Consider the following 24,837-nt stretch of genomic DNA (forward strand, 5'->3'; position numbering starts at 1 on the left):
AAGTGCAGGCATTTTAGGCCAAACCTCAGTAATTGGTTCCTGAACATCAGATGCTATACATGAAAATGTCAACCAGAAGCAATTTCTTGTTACTTTTAATGGGAAAAAATACGATTCATTACAAGTCAACTCAACCCCAAACCTATTTCCTACAGCATAACTGAAACTTAGTAAAATAGTAGTCTAGTCTGGTAGGATGTAAAATGCTTAAAACATCATTTTCTGTTATCAGACATTGCTTATTAGCAAGTGTTTGCTTTGAACGCACCAACAAGAACCGTTTGCCTGCTCTCTCGTGACCTGCCCTAGGAAGGCCAAGAGCAGCCCCACAGAGGATGGTGCTGGATGTCCTCTGCACCAGCAGCTGTGGAGATGCACATCCTCTTTGACAGTCTGTGCTTTTCAAAATGTTTATGCACTTATGACTACTATGATGTTCTAACAAGTGTATTTGGATTATAATTTGAGACTTTCTGCCCACCATTTTGTTAAAAATGTATTCATTTGGGGGCACATAAATACACATTTTTTTCTTATATAAACACCAGACAACTTCTGGTCAAGATTTTGCCTTTAAACCCTTAGGAAGATGCACCCCTAGGAAGAGACGGTCTCCCTTACGAGAGGTTTAGGTTTCCTAAACCTTCAGCCTGGGCTGTTGCTGCTATTTGCAATGAAGGGGCAGGCGGTGATTGTCCAAGGCTGGGGCCTCACCTCCATCCCCATCCTAATGTCCCTCATCCTTGATCTGAAGGCCTTCATCTGCCCCAGGAGTTCTCACATTCTTTGTTGATGTTGTTAGTTCCTTTACTATATACTTACCTCTCTTTCCTGTAGTTTCTCCTCTGAAACCCCAAGTTCCGTTTTCTTTTGAACGTAAGCAAATGACTCCCTTGATTTTTCTGAGATGATTATTTGAAATTTAGAATTAGACATAATTAGTAGTAAAATTCCAAAAAGAAACTTTAAAGAAACCAATTTTTTTTTAAAAATAAAAAATAGTATAGGCCAGTTGCTAGTTGCTGAGATACTTGTATAGCCCTCTTAAAAGAAGACTCAGAGGTTTGTTTTTTGTTTTTTTGTTTTTTGTTTTGAGGGGACAGGGTCTTGTTCTGTCACCCAGGCTGGAGTGCAGTGGTGCAATAATAGCTCACTGCAGCCTCAAACTCCTTGGCTCAATTGATCCTCTCACTTCAGCCTCTCTGGTCTTAGACTACAGGTATGTACCACCATGCCCAGCTAATTTTTTGTAGAGACAACATCTCACTATGGCTGGTCTTGAACTCCTGGGCTCAAGTGATGCTCCTGCCTCAGCCTCTCAAAGTGTTGAGATTACAAGCATGAGCCACCACGCCCAGCCAAGAGATGGTTTTAACAGTACAGCCTCAGGTTGAGGACAGCATTCAGAAGGTCCGATGGTTTAATACAAGAAGGAGGCTGGGGTTAACAATTTACTCTGTTGCAGATTTTTTTTCAGATAGCTTTCAGTCTCAAAACTCACTTTCTACCCAAAGCTATGACAGAGATAGCATGTTTAGCTTCCCTACCTGGTCAAGGATGCCTTCTTTGTTCTAGAACCAAAGTAGGGGCTTTATGAATGGTTGTGCATCCACTTCCAGTAGTAATGGCTATACATTATGGAGCACTTAACTGTGTGGCGGGTGCTGCACAGAGTGTTTCATATCTGTTACTCATTTAATCTTCACAATCACTATTTTCCAAGTGAAGCTTAGCAAAGTGAAGAAACTCACAGTTTTTCAGAAAGGGTCACAGTTCAAACCCCGTATCTGTCTAACCTCCAGAATACGGGTTATGGGAACTGGTGATTCTAGATAATTCGATTGTGTGGATTGTCATTCTCATTGTAATCTCCTTAAATCTCATTAAAGCTCATTAGCCAACCCAATAAAACCTAGGCTGGCCTTTGCAGTCAGGATGCTAGTAGTGATCAGGTATGCAGGCAAACAGCTGTAGAACCTCCAAACAAGGCTCTCTGCTTTCTCAATATACAGTGTGTTACAGAAACATGATTGACAAATGTAAATATTCCTGAAATAGATTCATCTGAGAGAGAGGCATGCTGCTAATTTGTTAATTGATTTGGTATCCATATCACCCATGCCTGCTGAATTCAGTTTTTCTTTAGAAGGGAGTTAAATAAATAGCACTGAGTTCTCAACCTTTGGCTCCCTGCTCCCTGGGGCAGCCTGTAGACCCCCCTTTTCATTCTGACAGATGAATAGGCAAGTGATCAGTTTTGTCTTTTGGGAGGGTGGAGGGAAGAGGTAGATTCTAGTCTGGCCTCCATGATGTTATACCTCAGATTGCCACATTGGATTTGAGGATCCTCAGATCTCAGTGACATGTTTGAAGATCTCGGATTGGGTTATCTCTCCTATAGTTGACTATTCTCATTTTTCTATGGGTTAATTCTTACTAGTTTTACTTTCAAAGGTAATTTTAACATTTCAGGAAAACTTACATTTGTCCCCTGTATTTAATACGTTAATATGATATTTAAGAACTAGATCCTACTTTGTACAGTATTTCAAGGTATCATGAAATTAATGGTTTTTTTCTTTTTTTTTTGAGGCAGGGTCTCACTCTGTCGCCCAGGCTGGAGTGCAGTCGCGTGATCTTGGCACCCTGTAACCTCTGCCTCCCGGGTTCAGGTGATTCTCCTGCCTCAGCCTCCCGAGTAGCTGGGACTACAGGTGCCCACCACCACGCCCAGCTAATTTTTTGTATTTTTAGTAGAGACAGGGTTTCACCATATTGGCCAGGCTGGTCTCGAACTCCTGACCTTGTGATCCACCCACCTTGGCCTCCCAAAGTGCTGGGATTACAGGCGTGAGGCGCCACACCCAGCCAGTGTGTTCTGAAAGAAATAGTGCTTTGGAAAAATACAGTTTAAAAAAATGCCTTGTAATATGTATGTGCATTATAGAATTATAATTTCATAGCAAAAGCTTCTTGGAAAATATTTGCTGTAGATATTTAGAATTTATTGGGCATTTACTCATTGTCAGGCATTGTGGTAACTACTTGAAATAGCTTATTTAATCCGGATATCATTTTTTGTCCAACACTGTGGGTTTGGGAAAAAAGGATGTGCATGATTTCACCCCAGTATATAACTAGAATTTGCAGTCAGTCAGGGTAACATACAAAAGGTTCACAGTAAATATTTACTGTTTAAATCGACTGATGGGAAAATTAGGAACAGGTAAGGGGAGGAAAAAGAGACTATGACAGTGGGGGACAGATAGAGTTTGGGAGAAGAACCAGGGAAAGCAGCTGAGAACTTTGCCTCAAGAGTAGACCTTGGTGCCATCTTGTGGGTGGATCTGGAAAGGACCAAGCAGATGCACATCAGTTGCTACTAAGATGCCTTGCAGAGCCCCACATTTCCATGCCACACTGATAGAAAACTGCAAATCAGATAATCAGAACTCTGGTCTAGGAATCAGTAGATCTTAGTGATGGAATCAGTGTCCTGTCCATCAGCAAGTCCTGATCACTCTCTCCAAAACACATCCTAAATCTGTTTATCTCTGTGGCCGGCCCCAGGCCAAGCCACCGTCTTCTCTTGTTTGGACTACTGCAGAAGCTTCCTTATTGGCCTTGCCTCTACTGTCATCCTCCCATAGTTCATTCTCCATTGGCAGCCAAAGACATCTTTTTTAGAAAGAAGAATCAGATTATGTCACTTCTTTGTATAAAACCTTTAAGCGGCTTTTCATGAAATTTAGAATAAAATTCAAATGTCTTGTCCTGCCTTAGAAAACTCTGCATCGTATGACCCCTGCTTAGCTGTAACTTCATCTCATGACCTTCTTTGTATGGCCCCTGCTTAGCTGTAACCTCATCTCTTGACCTTCTTCCTCTTCGTTTCCTCCAGTGTCCCACCTTATTTCCACTGTAGGTCCTGTGCACTAGCTGTTCCTCTGCCTGGTACTCCTTCCTCCACCTCTTGCATGGTTGGCTACTTCCTGTCATTCAGATCTCACCTCCTGCATTGCTGCCTCAGAGGGGCCTTCCTTGACTCTGATTCAGTTACTCTCCATCACATCTTTCCCTGTTGTTAATCAGAGATGTTGTCTGTCTTGCTGTCTGTTGAATCCTCAATGCCTAGGAGACCATTTGGCACATAGTGGATGTTCAGTAAAGATCTGTCAGAAGGATAAATGCTGTTTTCCAGTTTCTTGATCTTTTTCCAGCTAGATACAGATTACGGCCAGGTTATTTTAGACTTTTCCTAATAGAGCATGAAAAGATCACAGGAATTAAATTCAGACAGAACTGGGTCCCATTCCTGCAACTACTGCTTACCAACTATTTGACCATACTTCTCTGAGTGTCAGCTTCTTCATCAATAAAATGGAGTTAATGAGCTTACCTTGCTCATAAGGTAAGAACTAAATTGGACTTAAATATGATTGGATCCAAAGTATTTACGTGTTAGATACTTTTTTCTATTAAAACTGACTGGATCATGTTGTTATTTACATTTTCCTCTCCTACTACCCAAGGGACAGGATTAGGTTCTTTGTACTCCTAGTATCTAGCACTGCACTTGTCTTACAGTAATAGGTGGTCCACAAGTGTCTGGATTTAGACTCTTCCACACCTAAGAACTGATATCTCCTGACTCTTTCCAGGCTGTGTCCCTTTGATCACATTATTTCTCTTTGTCCAGAGAGAGAAACAGATGGTCACTGGTTGTACATGGAAAGCCTGAAGGGATAGTATGGTTCAGACCAAAATTGGATTTATGTATACATAATTCCTGGGTTTTGTATACAATTAATGTAAATTGACCCCAGGATAACTTTCTGTTTCTAATAAAAGGATGAAGAAAAAAAGAGATCGATCATATGATTGTTTTGTAGTTCCTAGGACTTAGGCTCTTCGTAAGATTCTTCTTTCTGTTTCTTTTTTTTTTTTTTTTTTTAAGACAGAGTCTCGCCCTGTCACCCAGGCTGGAGTACAGTGGCTCTGTCTTAGCTCAGTGCAATCTCTGCCTCCCAGGTTCAATCCCTCCTGAGTAGCTGGGATTACAGGCACCCACCACACCTGGCTAATTTTTGTATTTTTAGTAGAGACAGGGTTTTACTATGTTGGCTAGGCTGGTCTTGAACTCCTGACCTCAGGTGATCTGCCCACCTCGGCCTCCCAAAGTGCTGGGATTACAGGCGTGAGCCACCGCGCCCGGCCTCTTTCTGTTTCTTAATGGAATAAAGTACCTATGAAATTACTCTGAAAACTAGAAGTCCTGTATTACATACATATATTTATGTAATAAGCTGGTATGAGTATAATTTCTAGATAAATGATTGGTTTAAAAAGATTAGCTGTTGACTGCACATTAATTCCAAAATATTTTTTGAATACCATGTACCAGACACTGTTTTGGGTGTTGGGAATATAGTAATGAATAAAGCAGGTAAATCCCTGTTGTTATAGAACTCTGTATTCCAGTGGGAGAAACAAACAAAAAAGAAGATAGATAATAAAATATGTAGTATACCAAATGGTGATTGGGAGCTAAGAAATAAAAACAAAGCAGGCAAGGGATAGGGAGGGTAAAGGGGAGTAGAAATTTTACAGAGGTTGGAATTATATATCTATTTTCTTTCTCACCCACCCCTAATCAAGATTTGTAACATAATAACTTTGCCTTCTAATACCACATCTAAATGATGTTAGATCAGTTAGGCAAACGAAATCAAAACTTCTAATAATTTGTTTCATATATCTGTAAACCATATTTACAGAAAATTTTACCTTTCAATATTAAAATGCAAATCAACACCATCATATTGTCTGATATCCTAATATAACCTTTTTAAATAATCTTAATACATTCACAAATATTTAAAAGTATAAAAGATTAAATTTAAGAATGTGTATAATTACCGATATCAGCTATTGAACATACTTTTGTTTCTATATTGCTTAAAAATGTCAGTTGCTTTTAAAGCTGAAAGATAAAATCAAAGCTATGCTATTTAAATTTATTTGAAATGATTATTCCCTTGTAAATATTAATGTGAAAAATAAATTATTATTAAGAGGGCTGTGACCTGAAGCCTTAGGTCAGTTTGATTATGATTTCCATACATAAAGAAAGGATGGATACAAGAATTCCAGAAGTTCCAGTCCTCTTTTCTAGAGCAGTCAGGAAGTTGTTTACTCTTTGACGGCCCACTGCTGACGTCTGCTCACTGAGTAATGTCATCAGATTTCCTGGAGGTGGTTATTTTGGGGGGAGCAGTGGTAAGTAGTTGTCCGGCTGTTAGGAGACTCTGCTCCATAGAGGTCCTGAGAGCCGGATATACCCCGTAGACAGGATGTAAGGTTAAATGCAATCTAGTTAAGTAAATAAAGTAAGCGTTCAGTGGTAAAAAGGAATTGCTGAAACATGAATGTTTTAAAATGATATTGCTAAAATTTTTACGTGGCAAAATTCATAGTCTTAAATCTTTTAAAAGTGAACCCATAGCTGCCTTTATTTCTTAAAATAAATCCAAAGGTGAGTTACTTTTATAAGTTCACATCATAAATTTATGCTGTCCTTTGTCTGTACAAATCAAGTTATTTCACCAGCTTTTGGTGTAGACCACATATTCAGGATTGTTTACCTAGGAGGGATGAGCCTTTTGCCCTGAGCTATCCAGACTTTTATCTTTTCCCTCAGCTTGTGACCAACACTATGTAAATATGTATATACATACTTTTTACTCATGCTGGTCATTAATATTTAAACAATTTATTATTGTCTTTATATTTATTTTCCTTACTGGTTTCCTTAAGTTTGTACTGTTGATTTTCTCAAACTTAATGATTTGAAAGCTTAGTGTACTTATTTTGTGACAAAAAGGTTTTAGACTATAGATTTTGCCTCTCATTATAATTTAGCAGTAGTATCCTGTAAGTCTTACTACATAATATTCACTTTTATTTTCCAAGTTAACTGTAGGCATAGTTTGCATATCTCTCTTTGATTCAGTACTTTTGTGAGTTAATATTTTTAAGTTTTCTAAGGAGGCAGGATTTTTTGTTGTCGCTTAAACTTAAGTTTTTAATTCCTAGTTTGACTGCTTCGTTGAAGGATAAAAACTGTACAGTTTTTAGTTTAGGAATATATTTTAAGGGTTTTTTTCTGGTAACCTAGTATATCATGTTTTTCTAATATTTATAAATATTTTCTTTCTTTCCATTCAGACTTTATTTTTTATCTATTTGATCCTTCTTAGGAAATTTCATGAGTATTCTGTCAAGAGACTGAGACACCAATTCATATAAAGGACCCAGGTGGCTCTCTGACCCTGCTTTATTGTGGCAGTAGCAGCATCCCTCCAGTTTATGCTTTTTCTGCTTTCTCTTATGAAACTGTGCCCCATACTGTAGGAAATCAGCAAAATGATTTTCTTTCTCTTCTTCCTGTCATTTTCTTCCTTTCTTCTTCCTGAGCAGTTCCACTGCATTCTCCAAGCAATAGGTCAGTCTCATTCATTTGCTCATTGCCTTAAACTTGTTCATTAAGTGCTGGTGCAACAAACAAAAAACTCATCGTTCAAACTGGTCTCTCAGAGCCTCTTGCTTTCCTTCTTCCTGTACCGTGAGAGTATGATGATTATACAGACCATTTCAAGCACTTGAAAGTTGATTTTAAAAAATAACAAAACAAAGCCGGGCACGGTGGCTCACGCCTATAATTCCAGTACTTTGGGAGGTCAAGGCAGACAGATCACTTGAGGTCAGGAGTTCGAGACCACCCTGGCCAATATGGCAAAACCCCGTCTCTACTAAAAATAACAAAAATTAGCCAGGCATAGTGGCTCGTGCCTGTAGTCCTGGCTACTCGGGAGGCTGAGGCAGGAGAATTGCTTGAATCTAGGAAGTGGAGGTTGCAGTGAGCTGAGATCGCGCCACTGCACTCTAGCCTGGGCGACAGAGTGAGACTCCATCTCAAAAAATAAAACATAAAATAAAAAAGAAAATGATTATACAGACCAGATCTCTCCTTTTTTCCTGATTTTAAAAAATATGGTAAAATACACATAACGTAAAATATACCATCTTAACCAGTTTTAAGTGTACAGTTGAATGGTATTAAATACATTCATAATGTTGTGCAACTGTGATCACCATCTATCTCCAGAACTCTTTTCATTTTGTAAAACTAAAACAATATATCAATTAAACAAGAACTTCCCCATTCTTCCCTTCCCCTTGTCCCTAGCAAACACATTCTGCTTTCTCTCTATATATTTTGACTATTCCAAGTACCTCATGTAAGTGGAATCATGTAGAATTTGTCTTTTTGTGACTGGCTTATTTCACTTAGCATAATGTTCTTACAGTTCATCTGTTCCATAGCATATATGTCAGAATTTCCTTTTTATGGCTGAATAATATTCCATTGTATGCATTTACCACATTTTAAAATACATTTATTCTTTATTTTTTAAAGGAAGAAATAGGATCTCACTGTGTTGAGCTCACTCCCAGGCCCGAGTGATTCTCCTGCCTTAGCTTCCCAAGTACCTGGGACTGCAGGCACACGCCATCACTCCTGGCTTTGTTTATTTGTTCATCTGTCATTAGACACTTGGGCTGTTTTCATGTTTTAGAAATTATGAATAATGCTGTTATGAACATGTGCATACAGATATCTGTCTGAATCACTGGTTTTTATTCTTTTGAATATATACCCAAAAGGGGATTGTTGGATCATATGTTAATTCTATTTTTTAAATTTTTTGAGGAATTGCCATTCTGTTTTCTGCAGCAGCTATACCATTTAATAATTCCACCAACAGGGCACAGAGGTTCCAGTTTTTCCATGTTCTCATCAGCACTTGTTATTTTCTGGTAGTAGTGTGAGGTGGTGTCTCATTGTGGTTTTGATTTTCATTTCCCTACTGGTTGTTGATATTGAGCATCTTTTCATGTGCTTATTGGCCCTTTCTTTTATTAATATATCTTCTTTGGAGAAGAATATCTGTTCAAGTCCTTTGCCCATTTTTGAATTGGGTTGTTGTTGGATTATAGGGGTTCTCTATATATTGTAGATATTACTCTCTTATCAGATATATGATTGGCAATTACTTTTTCCAGTTCTGTGGATTGCATTTTTACTCTGTTGATGTTGTCTTTTTATGCACAAAATTTTAAAATTTTGATGAAGTTTAATTTGTCTCTTTTTTCTTTTGCTGCCTGTGCCATTGATATCATACCCAAAAAAATCATTGCCAAGTCTATTGTTGTGAAGATTTTGCCCTATATTCTCTTTTAGGAATTCTGTGTATTAGGTCTTACATTTAGGTCTTCAATCCATTTTGAATAAATTTTTGTATATGGTGTTAGATAAGGGTCCAACTTCATTCTTTGGATGTGGTTATCCAGTTTTCCCAGCACCATTTGTTGAAAACACTCTCCTTTCACCATTGAATGTTCTTGGCTCCCTTGTTAAAAATTATTTGACCCTATACACAAGGGTTTATTTCTGGGCCCTTTATTCTAGTTCGTTGGTCTGTATGTCTGTCTTTATGCTAGTACCACATTATTTTGATCACTGTAGCTTTGTAGTAAGTCACAAAATCAGGAAGTGTGAGTTCTTCAGTTATGTTCTTTTCAAGATTGTTTTGGCTATTCGAGATCCCTTGAGATTCCGTATGAATTTTAGAATGGGTTTCTCTGTTTCTTCAAAAAACATATTTGGGATTTTGATAAGGATTGCATTGAATCTATAGATTGCTCTGAGTAGTATTGACATCTTAACAATATTAAGTATTGTAATTTGTGAATGTGGGATATGTTTCTATTTATTAAATCTTTTTAATTTTTCAGCAATATTTTGTAGTTTCACTTGTACAAATCTTTCACCTCCTTGGTTAAATCAATTCTTAAGTGCCTTATTCTTTTTGATGCTATTGTAATTGGAATTGTTTTTTGTAATTTCCTTTTCAGATTGGTCATTGTTAGTGTATAGAAATGCAACTTGTTTGGTGTGTTGCCTTTGTGTCCTGATACTTTGCTGACTTTATTAGTTCTAACAGGTTTTTGTGTATGTGTGTGTGGAATCTTTAGGGTTTTCTTACCTATAAGATCATACAAATGAATAAAGATAATTTTACTTCTTATTTTCTATTTCGACTGTCTTTTCTTTTTCTTACCTAATTGTTCTGGCTAGGACTTTCTGTGTTGAATAGAAGAAGTAGGCATCCTTGCTTTGTTCCTGATCTTAGAGGAAAAGTCCTTTACCATTCGTTATGATGTTTGCTGTGGGTTTTGTTCATACATGGCTTTTTAAAAAATTTGTTTAAAAAATTTTTTTTTCTTCAATTTTCAAGTCCCGGGGTACTTAGGGATGTGCAGGTTTGTTACATAGGTAAATGTGTGCCATGGTGGTTTGCTGCACAGATCAACCTATCACCCAGGTATTAAGCCCAGCACCTATTAGCTATTCTTCCTGATGCTGTCCCTCCCTCCGCCTGCCACAGGCCTCAGTGTGTGTTGTTCCCCCAACATGTCCATGTGTTCTCATCATTCAGCTCCCGCTTAGAGAACACACAGTGTTTGGTTTTCTGTGCCTGTTAGTTTGCTGAGGATAATGCTTCCAGCTCCATCCGTGTTTGTGCAAAGGACGTGATCTTTTTCCTTTTTATGGCTGCACATACATGGCTTTTTAAAATTATTATTATACTTTAAGTTCTAGGGTACATGTGCACAATGTGCAGGTTTGTTACATATGGATACATGTGCCGTGCTGGTGTGCTGCACCCGTTAACTCGTCATTTACATTAGGTATATCTCCTAATGCTATCCCCTCCCCCCTCCCCACACCCCACAACAGGCCCCAGTGTGTGATGTTCCTCACCCTGTGTCCAAGTGTTCTCATTGTTCAATTCCCACCTATGAGTGAGAACATGCGGTGTTTGGTTTTCTGTCCTTGCGATAGTTTGCTCAGAATGATGGTTTCCAGCTTCATCCATGTCCCTACAAAGGACATGAACTCATCCTTTTTTATGGCTGCATGGCATTCCATGGTGTATATGTACCACATTTTCTTAATCCAGTCTATCATTGATGGGCATTTGTGTTGGTTCCAAGTCTTTGCTATTGTGAATAGCGCCGCAATAAACATATGTGTGCATGTGTCTTTATAGCAGCATGATTTATAATCCTTTGGGTATATACCCAGTAATGGGATGGCTGGGTCAAATGGTATTTCTAGTTCTAGATCCTTGAGGAATTGCCACACTGTCTTCCACAGTGGTTGAACTAGTTTACAGTCCCACCAACAGTGTAAAAGTGTTCCTATTTCTCCACATCCTCTCCAGCACCTGTTGTTTCCTGACTTTTTAATGATCGCCATTGTAACTGGTGTGAGATGGTATCTCATTGTGGTTTTGATTTGCATTTCTCTGATGGCCAGTGATGATGAGCATTTTTTCATGTGTCTGTTGGCTGCATAAATGTCTTCTTTTGAGAAGTGTCTGTTCATATCCTTTGCCCACTTGTTGATGGGGTTGTTTGATTTTTTTCTTGTAAATTTGTTTAAGTTCTTTGTAGATTCTGGATATTAGCCCTTTGTCAGATGGGTAGATTGTAAAAATTTTCTCCCATTCTGTAGGTTGCCTCTTCACTCTGATGGTAGTTTCTTTTGCTGTGCAGAAGCTCTTTAGTTTAATTAGATCCCATGTGTCAATTTTGGCTTTTGTTACCATTGCTTTTGGTATTTTAGTCATGAAATCCTTGCCCATGCCTATGTCCTGAATGATATTGCCTAGGTTTTCTTCCTGGGGTTTTTATGGTTTTAGGTCTAACATTTAAGTCTTTAATCCATCTTGAATTTTTGTGTAAGGTGTAAGGAAGTAATCCAGTTTCAGCTTTCTACATATGGCTAGCCAGTTTTCCCAGCACTATTTATTAAATAGGGAATGCTTTCCCCATTTCTTGTTTTTGTCAGGTTTGTCAAAGATCAGATGGTTGTAGATGTATGGTATTATTTCTGAGGGCTCTGTTCTGTTCCATTGCTCTATATCTCTGTTTTGGTACCAGTACCATGCTGTTTTGGTTACTGTAGCCTTGCAGTATAGTTTGAAGTCAGGTAGCGTGATGCCTCCAACTTTGTTCTTTTGGCTTAGGATTGTCTTGGCAATGCAGGCTCTTTTACGGTTCCATATGAACTTTAAAGTAGTCTTTTCCAATTCTGTGAAGAAAGTCACTGGTAGCTTGATGGAGATGGCATTTAATCTATAAGTTGCCTTGGGCAGTGTGGCCATTTTCACGATATTGATTCTTCCTATCTGTGAGCATGGAATGTTCTTCCATTTGTTTGTGTCCTCTTTTATTTTGTTGAGCAGTGGTTTGTAGTTCTCCTTGAAGAGGTCCTTCACATCCCTTGTAAGTTGGATTCCTAGGTATTCTATTCTCTTGGAAGCAATTGTGAATGGGAGTTCACTCATGATTTGGCTGGCTCTCTGTTATTGGTGTATAGGAATGCTTGTGATTTTTGCACATTGATTTTGTATCCTGAGATTTGCTGAAGTTGCTTATCAGCTTAAGGAGATTTTGGGCTGAGACAATGGGGTTTTCTAAATATACAATCATGTCATCTGCAAACAGGGACAATTTGACTTCCTCTTTTCCTAATTGAATACCCTCTATTTCTTTCTCTTGCCTGATTGCCCTGGCCAGAACTTCCAACACTATGTTGAATAGGAGTGGTGAGAGAGGGCATCCCTGTCTTGTGCCAGTTTTCAAAGGGAATGCTTCCAGTTTTTGCCCATTCAGTATGATATTGGCTGTGGGTTTGTCATAAATAGCCCTTATTATTTTGAGATACGTCCCATCAATACCTAGTTTATCGAGAGTTTTTAGCATGAAGGTCTGTTGAATTTTGTCAAAGGCCTTTTCTGCATCTATTGACGTAATCATGTGGTTTTTGTCTTTGGTTCTGTTTATATGCTGGATTACGTTTATTGATTTTTGTATGTTGAACCAGCCTTGCATCCCAGGGATGAAGCCAACTTGATCATGGTAGATAAGCTTTTTGATGTGCTGCTGGATTCAGTTTGCCAGTATTTTATTCAGGATTTTTGCATCGATGTTCATCAGGGATATTGGTCTAAAATTCTCTTTTTTTTGTTGTGTCTCTGCCAGGCTTTGGTATCAGGATGATGCTGGCCTCATAAAATGAGTTAGGGAGGATTCCATCTTTTTCTATTGATTGGAATAGTTTCCGAAGGAATGGTACCAGCTCCTCTTTGTACGTCTGGTAGAATTCAGCTGTGAATCCGTCAGGTACGGGACTTTTTTTGGTTGGTAGGCTATTATTGCCTCAACTTCAGAGCCTGTTATTGGTCTATTCAGGGATTCAGCTTCTTCCTGGTTTAGCCTTTGGAGGGTGTATGTGTCCAGGAATTCATCCATTTCTTCTAGATTTTCTAGTTTATTTGTGTAGAGGTGTTTATAGTATTCTCTGATGGTAGTTTGTATTTCTGTGGGATCGGTGGTTATATTCCCTTCATCATTTTCTATTGTGTCTATTTGATTCTTCTCTCTTCTTTGTTAGTCTTGCTAGCGGTCTGTCAATTTTGTTGATCTTTTCAAACAACCAGCTCCTGGATTCATTGATTTTTTTGAAGAGTTTTTTGTGTCGCTATCTCCTTCAGTTCTGCTCTGATCTTAGTTATTTCTTGCCTTCTGCTAGCTTTTGAATGTGTTTGCTCTTGCTTCTCTAATTCTTCTATTTGTGATGTTAGGGTGTCAATTTTAGATCTTTTCCTGCTTTCTCTTGTGGGCATTTACTGCTATAAATTTCCCTCTACACACTGCTTTAAATGTGTCCCAGAGATTCTGGTATGTTGTGTCTTTGTTCTTGTTGGTTTCAAAGAACCTCTTTATTTCTGCCTTCATTTCGTTATGTATCCAGTAGTCATTCAGGAGCAGGTTGTTTAGTTTCCATGTAGTTGGGTGGTTTTGAGTGAGTTTCTTAATCCTGAGTTCTAGTTTGATTGCACTGTGGTCTGAGAGACAGTTTGTTATAATTTCTGTTCTTTTACATTTGCTGAGGAGTGCTTTACTTCCAACTGTGGTCAATTTTGGAATAAGTGTGATGTGGTGCTGAGAAGAATGTATATTTTGTTGATTTGGGGTGGAGAGTTCTGCAGATGTCTATTAGGTCTGCTTGGTGCAGAGCTGAGTTCAATTCCTGGATATCCTTGTTAACTTTCTGTCTTATTGATCTGTCTAATGTTGACAGTGGGATGTTAAAGTCTCCCATTATTATTGTGTGGGAGTCTAAGTCTCTTTGTAGGTCTCTAAGGACTTGCCTTATGAATCTGGGTGCTCCTGTATTGGGTGCATATATATTTAGGATAGTTAGCTCTTCTTGTTGAATTGATCCCTTTACCATTATGTAATGGCTTTCTTTGTCTCTTTTGATCTTTGTTGGTTTAAAGTCTGTTTTATCAGAGACTAGGATTGCAACCCCTACTATTTTTTGTTTTCCATTTGCTTGGTAGATCTTCCTCCATCCCTTTATTTTGAGCCTGTGTGTGTCTCTGCATGTGAGTTGGGTCTCCTGAATACAGCACACTGATGGGTCTTGACTCTATCCAATTTGCCAGTCTGTGTCTTTTAATTGGAGCATTTAGCCCATTTACATTTAAGGTTAATATTGTTATGTGTGAATTTGATCCCGTCACTATGATGTTAGCTGGTTATTTTGCTCGTTAGTTGATGCAGTTTCTTCCTAGCCTTGATGGTCTTTACAATTTGGCATGTTTTTGCAGTGGCTGGTACTGGTTGTTCCTTTCCATGTTTAGTGCTTTTTTCAGGAGCTCTTGTAAGGCAGGCCTGGTGGTGACAAAATCTCTCAGCATTTGCTTGTCTGTAAAGGATTTTATTTCTCCTTCACTTATGAAGCTTAGTTTGGCCGGATATGAAATTCTGGGTTGAAAATTCTTTTCTTTAAGAATGTTGAATATTGGCCCCCACTCTCTTCTGGCTTGTAGAGTTTCTGCTGAGATATTAGATGTTAGTCTGATGGGCTTCCCTTTGTGGATAACCCGACCTTTCTCTCTGGCTGCCCTTAACATTTTTTCCTTCATTTCAACTTTGGTGAATCTGACAATTATGTGTCTTGGAGTTGCTCTTCTCGAGGAGTGTCTTTGTGGCATTCTCTGTATTTCCTGAATTTGAATGTTGGCCTGCCTTGGTAGGTTGGGGAAGTTTTCCTGGATAATATCCTGCAGAGTGTTTTCCAACTTGGTTCCATTCTCCCCGTCAATTTCAGGTACACCAATCAGACGTAGATTTGGTCTTTTTACATAGTCCCACATTTCTTGGAGGCTTTGTTCGTTTCTTTTTACTCATTTTTCTCTAAACTTCTCTTCTCACTTCATTTCATTCATTTGATCTTCAATCACTGATACCCCTTCTTCCACTTGATCAAATTGCCTACTGAAGCTTGTGCATGTGTCACATAGTTCTCATGTCATGGTTTTCAGCTCCATCAGGTCATTTAAGGTATTCTCTATGCTGTTTATTCTAGTTAGCCATTCGTCTAATATTTTTTCAAGGTTTTTAGCTTCTTTGCAATGGGTTCAGACATCCTCCTTTAGCTCGGAGAAGTTCGTTATTACCGATTCTCTGAAGCCTTCTTCTCTCAACTCGTCAAAGTCATTCTCCGTCCAGCTTTGTTCCATTGCTGGCGAGGAGCTGCGTTCCTTTGGAGGAGAAGAGGTGCTCTGATTTTTAGAATTTTCAGCTTTTCTGCTCTGGTTTCTCCCCATCTTTGTGGTTTTATCTACCTTTGGTCTTTGATGCTGGCGACCTACAGATGGGGTTTTGGTGTGGATGTCCTTTCTGTTTGTTAGTTTTCCTTCTAACAGTCAGGACCCTCAACTGCAAGCCTGTTGGAGTTTGCTGGAGGTCCACTCCAGAGCCTTTTTGCCTGGGTATCACCAGCGGAGAACCACAAATACTGCAGAACGGCAAATGTTGCTGCCTGATCATCCCCTGGAAGCTTCGTCTCAGAGGGGTACCCAGCCGTATGAGGTGTCAGTTGGCCCCTACTGGAAGATGTCTTCCAGTTAGGCTACTTGGGGGTCAGGGATCCGCTTGAGGAGGCAGACTGTCTGTTCTCAGATCTCGAACTCCGTGCTGGGAGGACCACTACTCTCTTCAAAGCTGTCAGACAGGGACGTTTAAGTCTGCAGAAGTTTCTGCTGCCTTTTGTTCAGCTATGCCCTGCCCCCAGAGGTGGAGTCTATAGAGGCAGGCAGGCCTCCTTGAGCTGTGGTGGGCTCCACCCAGGAATTCCCTGATCCCTTGTGCTTCCCGGGTGAGGCGATGCCCCTCGCTGCTCTGGCTCATGCTCCATGGGCTGCACTTACTGTCCGACAAGCCCCAGTGAGATGAAGCCAGTACCTCAGTTGGAAATGCAGAAATCACCCTTCTTCCGCGTCGCGCACGCTGGGAGCTGTAGACTGGAGCTGTTCCTATTCGGCCATCTTGGAACCTCCTGTGCTCGTACATGGCTTTTTAAATGTTGAGGTAGTTCCCTTCTATTTCTATTTTGTTGAGTGTTTTTATCATGAAAGGATATTGAATTTTGTTAAATGCCTTTTCTGCATTATTTGAGGTATAATGAATGAGGCTTTTGTCCTTTATTCTGTACAATAATGTATTACACTGATCAATTTTCATATGTCAATACATCCTTGCATTTCAGGAATACATCCCACTTAGTCATGGTGTATAATCCTTTTATTATGCTGCTGAATTCAGTTTTCTAGTATTTTGTTGAGGATTTTTGCATCAGTGTTTATAAGGGATATTGGCCTGTAATTTTCTTTTAGTGTCTTTTGTTGTTGTCGTTGTTTTGTTTTTGAGATAGAGTCTCACTTTGTTACCTAGGCTGGAATGCAGTGGCACGATTGTTTTGTTTTAAGGGATAGGGTCTTGCTCTGTTGCCCAAGTTGGAATGTAGTGGCACAGTCTTGTCTCACTGCAGCCTCAACTTCCTGGGCTCAAATGATCCTCTTCCCTTAGCCTCCTGAGTAGCTAGGATTATAGGTGCATACCACCATGACCAGCTTTTTCTTCTTCTTCTCTTTTTTATAGAGTTAGGGTCTCATTATGTTGCCTAGGCTTGTCTTGACTCCTGGCCTCAAACAGTCCTCCCACCTTAGCCCCTCAAAAGCGCTGGGATTACAGGTGTGAGCTACCACATCTGGCCCTAACTTTGGTATCAAGGTAATACTGGCCTCATAGAATGAGTTAGGAAGTGTTTCTTTCTCTTCAATTTTTTGTAAAAGTTTGAGAAGGATTGTATTCGTTCTTTAAATGCTTGGTAGAATTCACCTGTGAAGCTATTGGGTCCAGGGGTTTTCTTTGTTGGGGGATTTTTGATTACTGATTCAGTCTCCTTACCAGTAATAGATCTATTCAGGTTTTCTGTTTCTTTATGATTTGGTCTTGGTACTTTTTGCGCTTCTAGGAATTTGTCCATTTTATCCAGATTATCCAATTTGTTGGTGTATAAGTGTTAATAGTACTCTCTTAGAATCCTTTTTATTGCTGTAGAATTGGTAGCAATGTCCCTACTTTCATTTCTAATTTTGGTAATTTGAGTCATTTTTATTTTTTTCTCCATCTTGCTAAAGGTTTGTCAATTTTGTTGATCATTTCAAAGAACCAGCTTTTGGTTTCCTTGATTTTTCTGTATTATCTATTCTCTATTGTATTAATCTTTGCTCTAATCATTATTTCCATCTGCTAGCTTTGGGTTTAGTTTTCTCTTTTTCTAGTTCCCTAAATTATAAAGTTAGGTTGTTGATTTGAGATCTTATTTTCTAGTGTATTTATAGCTATTAATGTTCCCTTAGCCTGTTTTTGCTGCTACATCCCATAAGTTTTGGTATGTTGCGTTTTTGTTTTCATTCATCTCCAAGTATTTTCTAATTTATCTTGTGTATTTTTCTTTGATTTGTTAAGATTGTGTTGTTTAATTTCCACAGTTTTGTGAATTTTCCAGTTTTACTTTTGTTATTGATTTCTCACTTTATCCTTAAGATACTTTGTGTTACATCTATCTTTTAAAAATCTATTGAGTTTTGATTTGTGGCCTAATATGTAGTCTGTCCTTGAGAATGTCCCATGTGCACTTGAGGAAAATGTATATGTTATTATTGGGTAGCACATTCTGTATATGTCTATTAGATCTTGTTGGTTTATTGTGTTGCTTAAGTCTAGCCATTATTGAGAGGGGGATGTCGAAGTCTTCAACTATAATTTTAGAACTGTCTCTTCCTTCAATTCTGTCAGTTTTTACTTTATATATTTTAATGGTCTGTCATTGGGTAGATAATTGCTTATAATTGTTACATCTTGTTACTCTGTTGAATGTTTAACATATAGTGTCCTCCTTTGTCTCTTATAGCCTTTTTTGGTTTAAAGTCTATTTTGTCTGATGTTAGTATAACTTCCCCTGCTCTTTTTTGATTACTATTAGAGTATCTTTTTCCATCCTTTCACTTTCTATTTTTGTCTTTGGATCTAAAGTGAATGTCTTATAGACCACATATAGATGGGTTCATTCTGCCAATCTCTGTCTTTTGATTGGAGAGTTTAATCCATTTATATTTAAAGTAATTACTGAGCTTGCACAACAAAGCAAGGCTGTGTCTCTACAAAACATTAAAAAATTAACCAGATGAGGTGGCATATACCTGTAGTCTCAGCTACTCGGGAGACTGAAGTGGGACGATCTCTTGAGCCCAGGAGTTCAAGGCTACAGTGAGCTATGATCATGCCATTGCACTCCAGCCTGGGTGATAGAGCAGGACCCTGTCCCTAAAAATAAATAAATAATTACTGATAAAGGTGGACTTAACTTCTGTCATTTTGCTATTTGTTTTTCTATATGTCACATAGCTTTTTTTGTCTTCCATTTCTTTAATTACTGTCTTCTTTTGTGTTCAGTTGATTTTTTGTAATGCAATATTTAAATTCCTTTCTCATTTCCCTTTGTGTATATTCTATAGCTACTTTCTTTATGGTTAGCATGGGGATTATAGTTAACATCTTAATGTTATATAAATATTTAATTTGAATTATGCCAGCTTAACTTCAATAACATACAAAAATTCTACTCCTATACTGCTTTATTCCCACCCTTTTCAGTTATTGATGTCACAAAATTAAAGCTTTATGTAGTTGGTCCTCCGTATTGGTGGGTTCCACGTCCATGGATTCAGCCAACTGAAGATTGAAAATATTTAGGAAAAAAAACAATAAAAAATGTAAAATAATACAGCATTAAGAACTGTTTACATAGCATTACATTGTATTAGGTGTTATAAGTAATTAGAGACAATTTAAAGCATAGAGGAGAATGGGAATATGTTATATAAGGTACTTGAGCATCCATAGATTTTCATATATATGGGTGTTCCTGGAACCAATTCCCTGCAGATAACAAGGGACAACTGTACATTGTGTGCCCAAAAGCGTACACTAATACTTTCAAATGTCTCTTATTTAGGAAATAAAATGCAAAATGTAGTTACCCACAAAAGTTACAATAATACTTCCTTTTAGACCAATGATTTTTTTTTTCCACCAAACTGTATTCGTCTCTTAAATCATGTAGGAAACAAACAAAAGGAGTTATAAGCCATTTATACAATAGCAATAGCTTTTATAATTATCCATGGTTTCACTTTTATTGAGATCTTTATTTCTTCAGACAGCTTTGAGTTACTGTCTAGTGTCCTTTTATTTTACCCTGAAGGACTCCCTTGAACATTTCTTGCAGGGCATATCTAGTGGTAATGAACTCCCTTAGTTTTTTTGGTTTGTTTTATTTTGTTTTTGTTTTTGTTTTTCATTCTGGAGATGTCTTAATTCCTCCCTCACTTTTGAATGAAGTTTTGCCGAATATAGGATCTTTGGCTGACGATTAGCTGACCTCCAAAGTTTCTGATGAGAGATATTGATAATCTTATTGAGGATTTCTTGTGTGTGACCAGTTGCTTCTTTCTTGCTGCTTTCTTTTTTATTTTTCTTCTTTTTTATTTATTTATTTTTTTTGAGATGGCATCTTGCTCTGTTGTCCAGGCTGGAGTGCAATGGTGCAATCTCGGCTCACTGCAACTTCCACCTCCCAGGTTCAAGCAATTCTCCTGCCTCAGCCTCCTGAGTAGCTGGGATTACAGGCACCCGCCACCACACCCAGCTAATTTTTTTTTGTATTTTTAGTAGAGACGGGGTTTCACCATGTTGGCCAGGCTGGCTTCGAATTCCTGGCCTCAGGTGATCTGTCTGTCTCAGCCTCCCAAAGTGCTGGGATTACAGGCGTGAGCCACCACGCCCAGTTCTTGCTGCTTTCAAGATTCTCTTTTTGTCTTTGAGCAGTTTCATTATAATGTGTCTTGATATGGGTCTCTTTGAGTTCATCTTACTTATTGTTTGTTGAGCTTCTTTATGTCCTACATCAAGTTTGGGATATTTTCTTCATACATTTTCTCTTTCCCTTTCTCTTCAGCATCTGGGACTCCCGTGATGCATATATTAGCTTGTTTCATGGTGTCCTTCAGGCACTGTAAGCTCTGTTCACTAATTTTTTTTAAAGGTTTTTTCTCTTTCCCAGACTCGATAATTTCAATTGTCCCCTCTCTAAGTGTGCTCATTCTTTCTTCTGCCTGCCCAAATTTGCCTTTGAATCTCTTTAGTGAATTTTTCATTCCAGTTATTGTACTTTTCAGCTCCAGAAATTATTTTTGGTTTCTTTTTAGTTTTTTTCATCTCTTTACTTATATTTTCATGTTGTTTGTACATCATTTTCTTGACTTTCTCCACATCTTTCTTTAGTTCTTTTAGCATCTTGAAGTTGTTGTAAAGTCTTTGTCTAGTAGATCTGCCATTAGGTATCTTTCAGGGATGGTTGCTGTTGATTTAGTTTTTTTCATTTGAATTGGCTGTACTTTCCTGTTTGTGTGCTTTGTGAATTTGTGTTGAAAACTGGACATTTGAATTTAATAATGTGGTAACTCTGGAAATCATATTCTCCGTCTTCCCCAGGATTTGCTGTTATTGTTTTGTTTTGTTTTGTTTTGTTTTTAATTGTGGTAGGCCATCTCTGTGCCAAGGATCAGTCTAATGTGTGAACTCACGGTCTTCTCAGGCATTTTCTAAGCCTTTCCCTAGGCTTGCATAATCACTTTCTAGTTTTCCCTGTATATGCCATTGCTTTTGTGAATGCCTTAGTCCCTAATGTCTGACTCTCAAAGGGGATAAAAGAGAAAAATGAAAGGAGAGGAAGGGCACTAGCCCTTTAAATCTCCTAGAAGTCTCTTCAACTGGAGGGGGAATGGCTTGCAACAATGGGAGAAAGTGCAACAATGCACCCCTTCTTTGTCTGCACCTCTGTATCAGTGATCAGAGCACAGATCCCTGATATTTGGAGGACACGGTTGTTTTTGCCTTCCCTGGGTCCTGCAAGTTGTGTGCAGGTTGCTTTAGGAACACATGCACAGCTGCCCACCATGGGCCTGGGTACCTGCTATGTGCTAAGAGCTAAAATTAACTGCGGTTTACCATCCAAGCCTTCCCCTGGAAGTTGCACGTCTTCAATTGTTCCTAAAATAGTTGCATCAGACATATTCTGCCAGTGCAATATTGTCTAGGTGGGGAAACAGATTCCTGGTGCTTCTTACTCTACTGTCTTCTCTAAATCCATCTTTTAAGACTCTCCTGTGGACCTCTTGGACCATCTTCCCTCATAAAAATTCTGGCTTTGGCATCCAGTTACACCAGTATGAGACTGGCCCATAGTTACACAACTCAAGAGGATAGGTGATAACCATGCACTGTCTGTTCTCCTGACTCTTTCACCCTACTGAAGAATCTTCCTCCTCAGTCTTTGGTCTAGAATATTAGGGACCCTCATTCTTTTCATGCCTTCCGAGAGATAAAATTATTACAGAGCAATGCAGAAACTGAGCCAGTGGCCCATAATTACTAGACATCAGCTTCTCATGGTTAAAAATATATGTGGATTTTTCTCCCATCACTAAGCAAACTTCGTAATGTGTTTACTAGAATAGGTCACTGTTTGAGGGGAGAGATTGGAGGAGGGCAGTCAGTTGGGAAACATTTTGTAGGAAGTCTTATGGATCTAGTTCTTCTGTTGCTGTGACGAATCATACCATCACACAGAGGCCCAGATTGGGACCTCATCAACACCTACAGAGTCACTGGGCAAATTACAAAATGTGTCTCTTCCCCTGGGTAGCAGCCCAGTGCCAGAATTCATCACCTGGAGCTGGTTTTCAGTCCCACCTTCTCCCTTCCTTGGGCCCCTCTGTGTTGTATACAGGCTATTCAAATCTTCTAGTGGTCCTGAGTTTACAGCACAGTGTATGGAGCTAAACAAACCTGGGTGGAATCCCAGCACTGCCACTTGCTGTGTGGCCTTAATGCAGGGTACTTAGAACTTCAGTTTTCTAGCTATAAACTCTCACCACATTACTATCAGATTCAGTGAAATAACATGTGCAGCCCTTAGCACAGTAACCAGAACACACTAAGTCTTCCATTGGTGCTGTGATTGTTATTACTCACTGGGGTTTGGTTATGATATTACATTTATCTTTGATTTAGCATTACATTCTCAAATGGATAAGTACTTACAGTAAGTGCTATTATGCTCCTCTGTAAAATGGAAAGTGTCAACCATTTTTCAATGACATTCCATGGTTCTGACTGCTGGATTGCATTATTCATGTGCCATTTGGGTGTAAGATTTCATTGTCCATCAGGAAAAAAATGGAAATAGGCACAGAGGGAATCAGCATTTATTTAGTATCTATTATTGGGGGGCTCTCTATATTGTCATCTCATTTGGCCTTTAACAAATGAGAAGTTGAGGCTGAGGAAGATTAATTCACTTAAAGTCACATGTAGCTAGTAAAAGGCAAAGCCAGAATCACATTCATTTTATTTGTTCATTTTATTTCTCCTTTCCTGCTCCCCACTTTTCCTAGGGGCTATAAGGAGATCCTTAGGATTCTTCATAATCATTTCATTTATCTACTATTTACTTTATTTGCCTCTAGAATAGAAATTTTGCTTTCATTTCTGGCACTGTTTAGAGAGAGAAAAAGTTAAGCTTCTCTTTCTCTGTTGTCTTTTTTTTTTTTTTTTTTTTTTTTTTCATTTTTAAGCCAATCTCTTTCTTACAGGTAGCAGTAGCTGATGTGCAGTTTGGCCCCATGAGATTTCATCAAGATCAACTTCAGGTAATAATGAACGATGCTGTATTTTTCACATGCTGATTTTCTTTAAAAAGGGTGGAGGTGGAGCTAAATTTACACATTTAAAATAGTCTTTCATTTAGATAATAGTGTTTGGATCAATGTTAAATTCCCTGAACTGTGTAACAGTATTATACTTATATAAGAGAATATCCTGTTCTTAGAAATACACATTGTGGTGTTTAGAGATGAAGAAGTGTTTGTAGACTACTTTCATTGGTTCAGCAATAGGTCAGGCACGGTGGCTCACGCCTATAATCCCAGCACTTTGGGAGGCTGAGGCAGTTAGGATCTCTTGAGCTTGAGGAGTCCTTGAGGAGTTTGAAACCAGCCTGGGCAACATAGGGAGACCCAGTTTCTGCAACAATAGCAACAATAAATTAGATGGACATGGGGGTATGTGTGCCTGTGGTCCCAGCTACTTGGAAGGCTGAGATGGGAGAATCACCTGAGCCCGGGAGGTCAAGGCTGCAGTGAGTCATGATCACACCATTGCACTCCAGCCTGGGCAACAGAGTGAGACCCTGTCTCAAACAAACAAAAGAAAAAAAATTGGTTCAGCAATAAATAAAAAATATGTATAATTGTATGTATGTACATGTATGTGTTTAGAGAGAGAGAGAAAGCAAAGCAAAGGTGGCAAAATGTTAATTGATGAATGTAGAGAAAGGGCATCTTTAGCGTTCATTTTCATTCACGTTTCTGTAGATTTGAAATTTTCCAATATAAAAAGTAAAAAGATTGTCTTTTCAATGTCACTGAATCAGCTCTGTCAGAGAGAAGATATCTGTAATTTATCTAATTCAAAATATGAGACAGAAAACAACCAATTGAAATTCAGCGAAGTTATCCAGGCTCCCCGCACATAAACATGTTTCATTCACTATTACATTTAAAAATATATGAGAAGTGCTGACAGAAATGTGTGCTCTTAGTTCTTTGCATGTATGGTCTTTGTGTAGTTGAGTAAACTCGGAAGAAATAAGCCTTAGGAGGGTTTCTGATAGCTTTGCAGTCTGTTTCACAGGCTGCCCATCTCCTCCTTACCACTGTTGCCCCATTGTCAGTCTGCTTCTGAAGGGATGGAGCACGGGTGCTCCTGAACCAGATTGGGAGTGGGAATAGCAGGGAGAGAGAGGGAAGGAGGCTGGCTGGATAAGGAAGACGCTATGGATACAGGCCTCGCTTGCTCCAGGCCAGGACTGACGTGATCAGGGCAGGCAGCCACTGTCCTGGGCAGAGGCACAGATGCTACCTCTTGCACCTGGTGACTGTGTCACTTAACTGATAGGCTTTGAAGTGTCACATTTTGGTCTACTTTAAATCTTTCTTCTTTTAATCAAAGCAATTTTTTTTAACTTGGAGGAATTACATAAAATCTTGAGTCAAACATTTCAATACATTATTTATAGGATTAAGTATTCCAATAATTTCACCAAGATATTAGCATTCACCATCTGAGAACTTACCCAGTTAACTTTCTTTTAGCTAAAATAAA

The 24,837-nt window shown here is 38.7% G+C and overlaps 1 protein-coding gene across 1 annotated transcript in view; it reads left to right on the forward strand.

The window, feature by feature from the left end:
• The window catches only part of PDE8A (phosphodiesterase 8A), a 160,082-nt gene that overhangs the window by 62,754 nt on the left and 72,491 nt on the right, over nucleotides 1-24,837 (forward strand). Inside the window, exon 2 of the mRNA XM_008959571.5 lies at nucleotides 23,268-23,324. Coding sequence (XP_008957819.4) covers nucleotides 23,268-23,324 — 57 coding nt within the window. The remainder of the gene's footprint in view (nucleotides 1-23,267; nucleotides 23,325-24,837) is intronic.

This window comes from Pan paniscus, chromosome 16, assembly GCF_029289425.2.
Source record: "Pan paniscus chromosome 16, NHGRI_mPanPan1-v2.0_pri, whole genome shotgun sequence".
Lineage (NCBI taxonomy): Eukaryota > Metazoa > Chordata > Mammalia > Primates > Hominidae > Pan > Pan paniscus.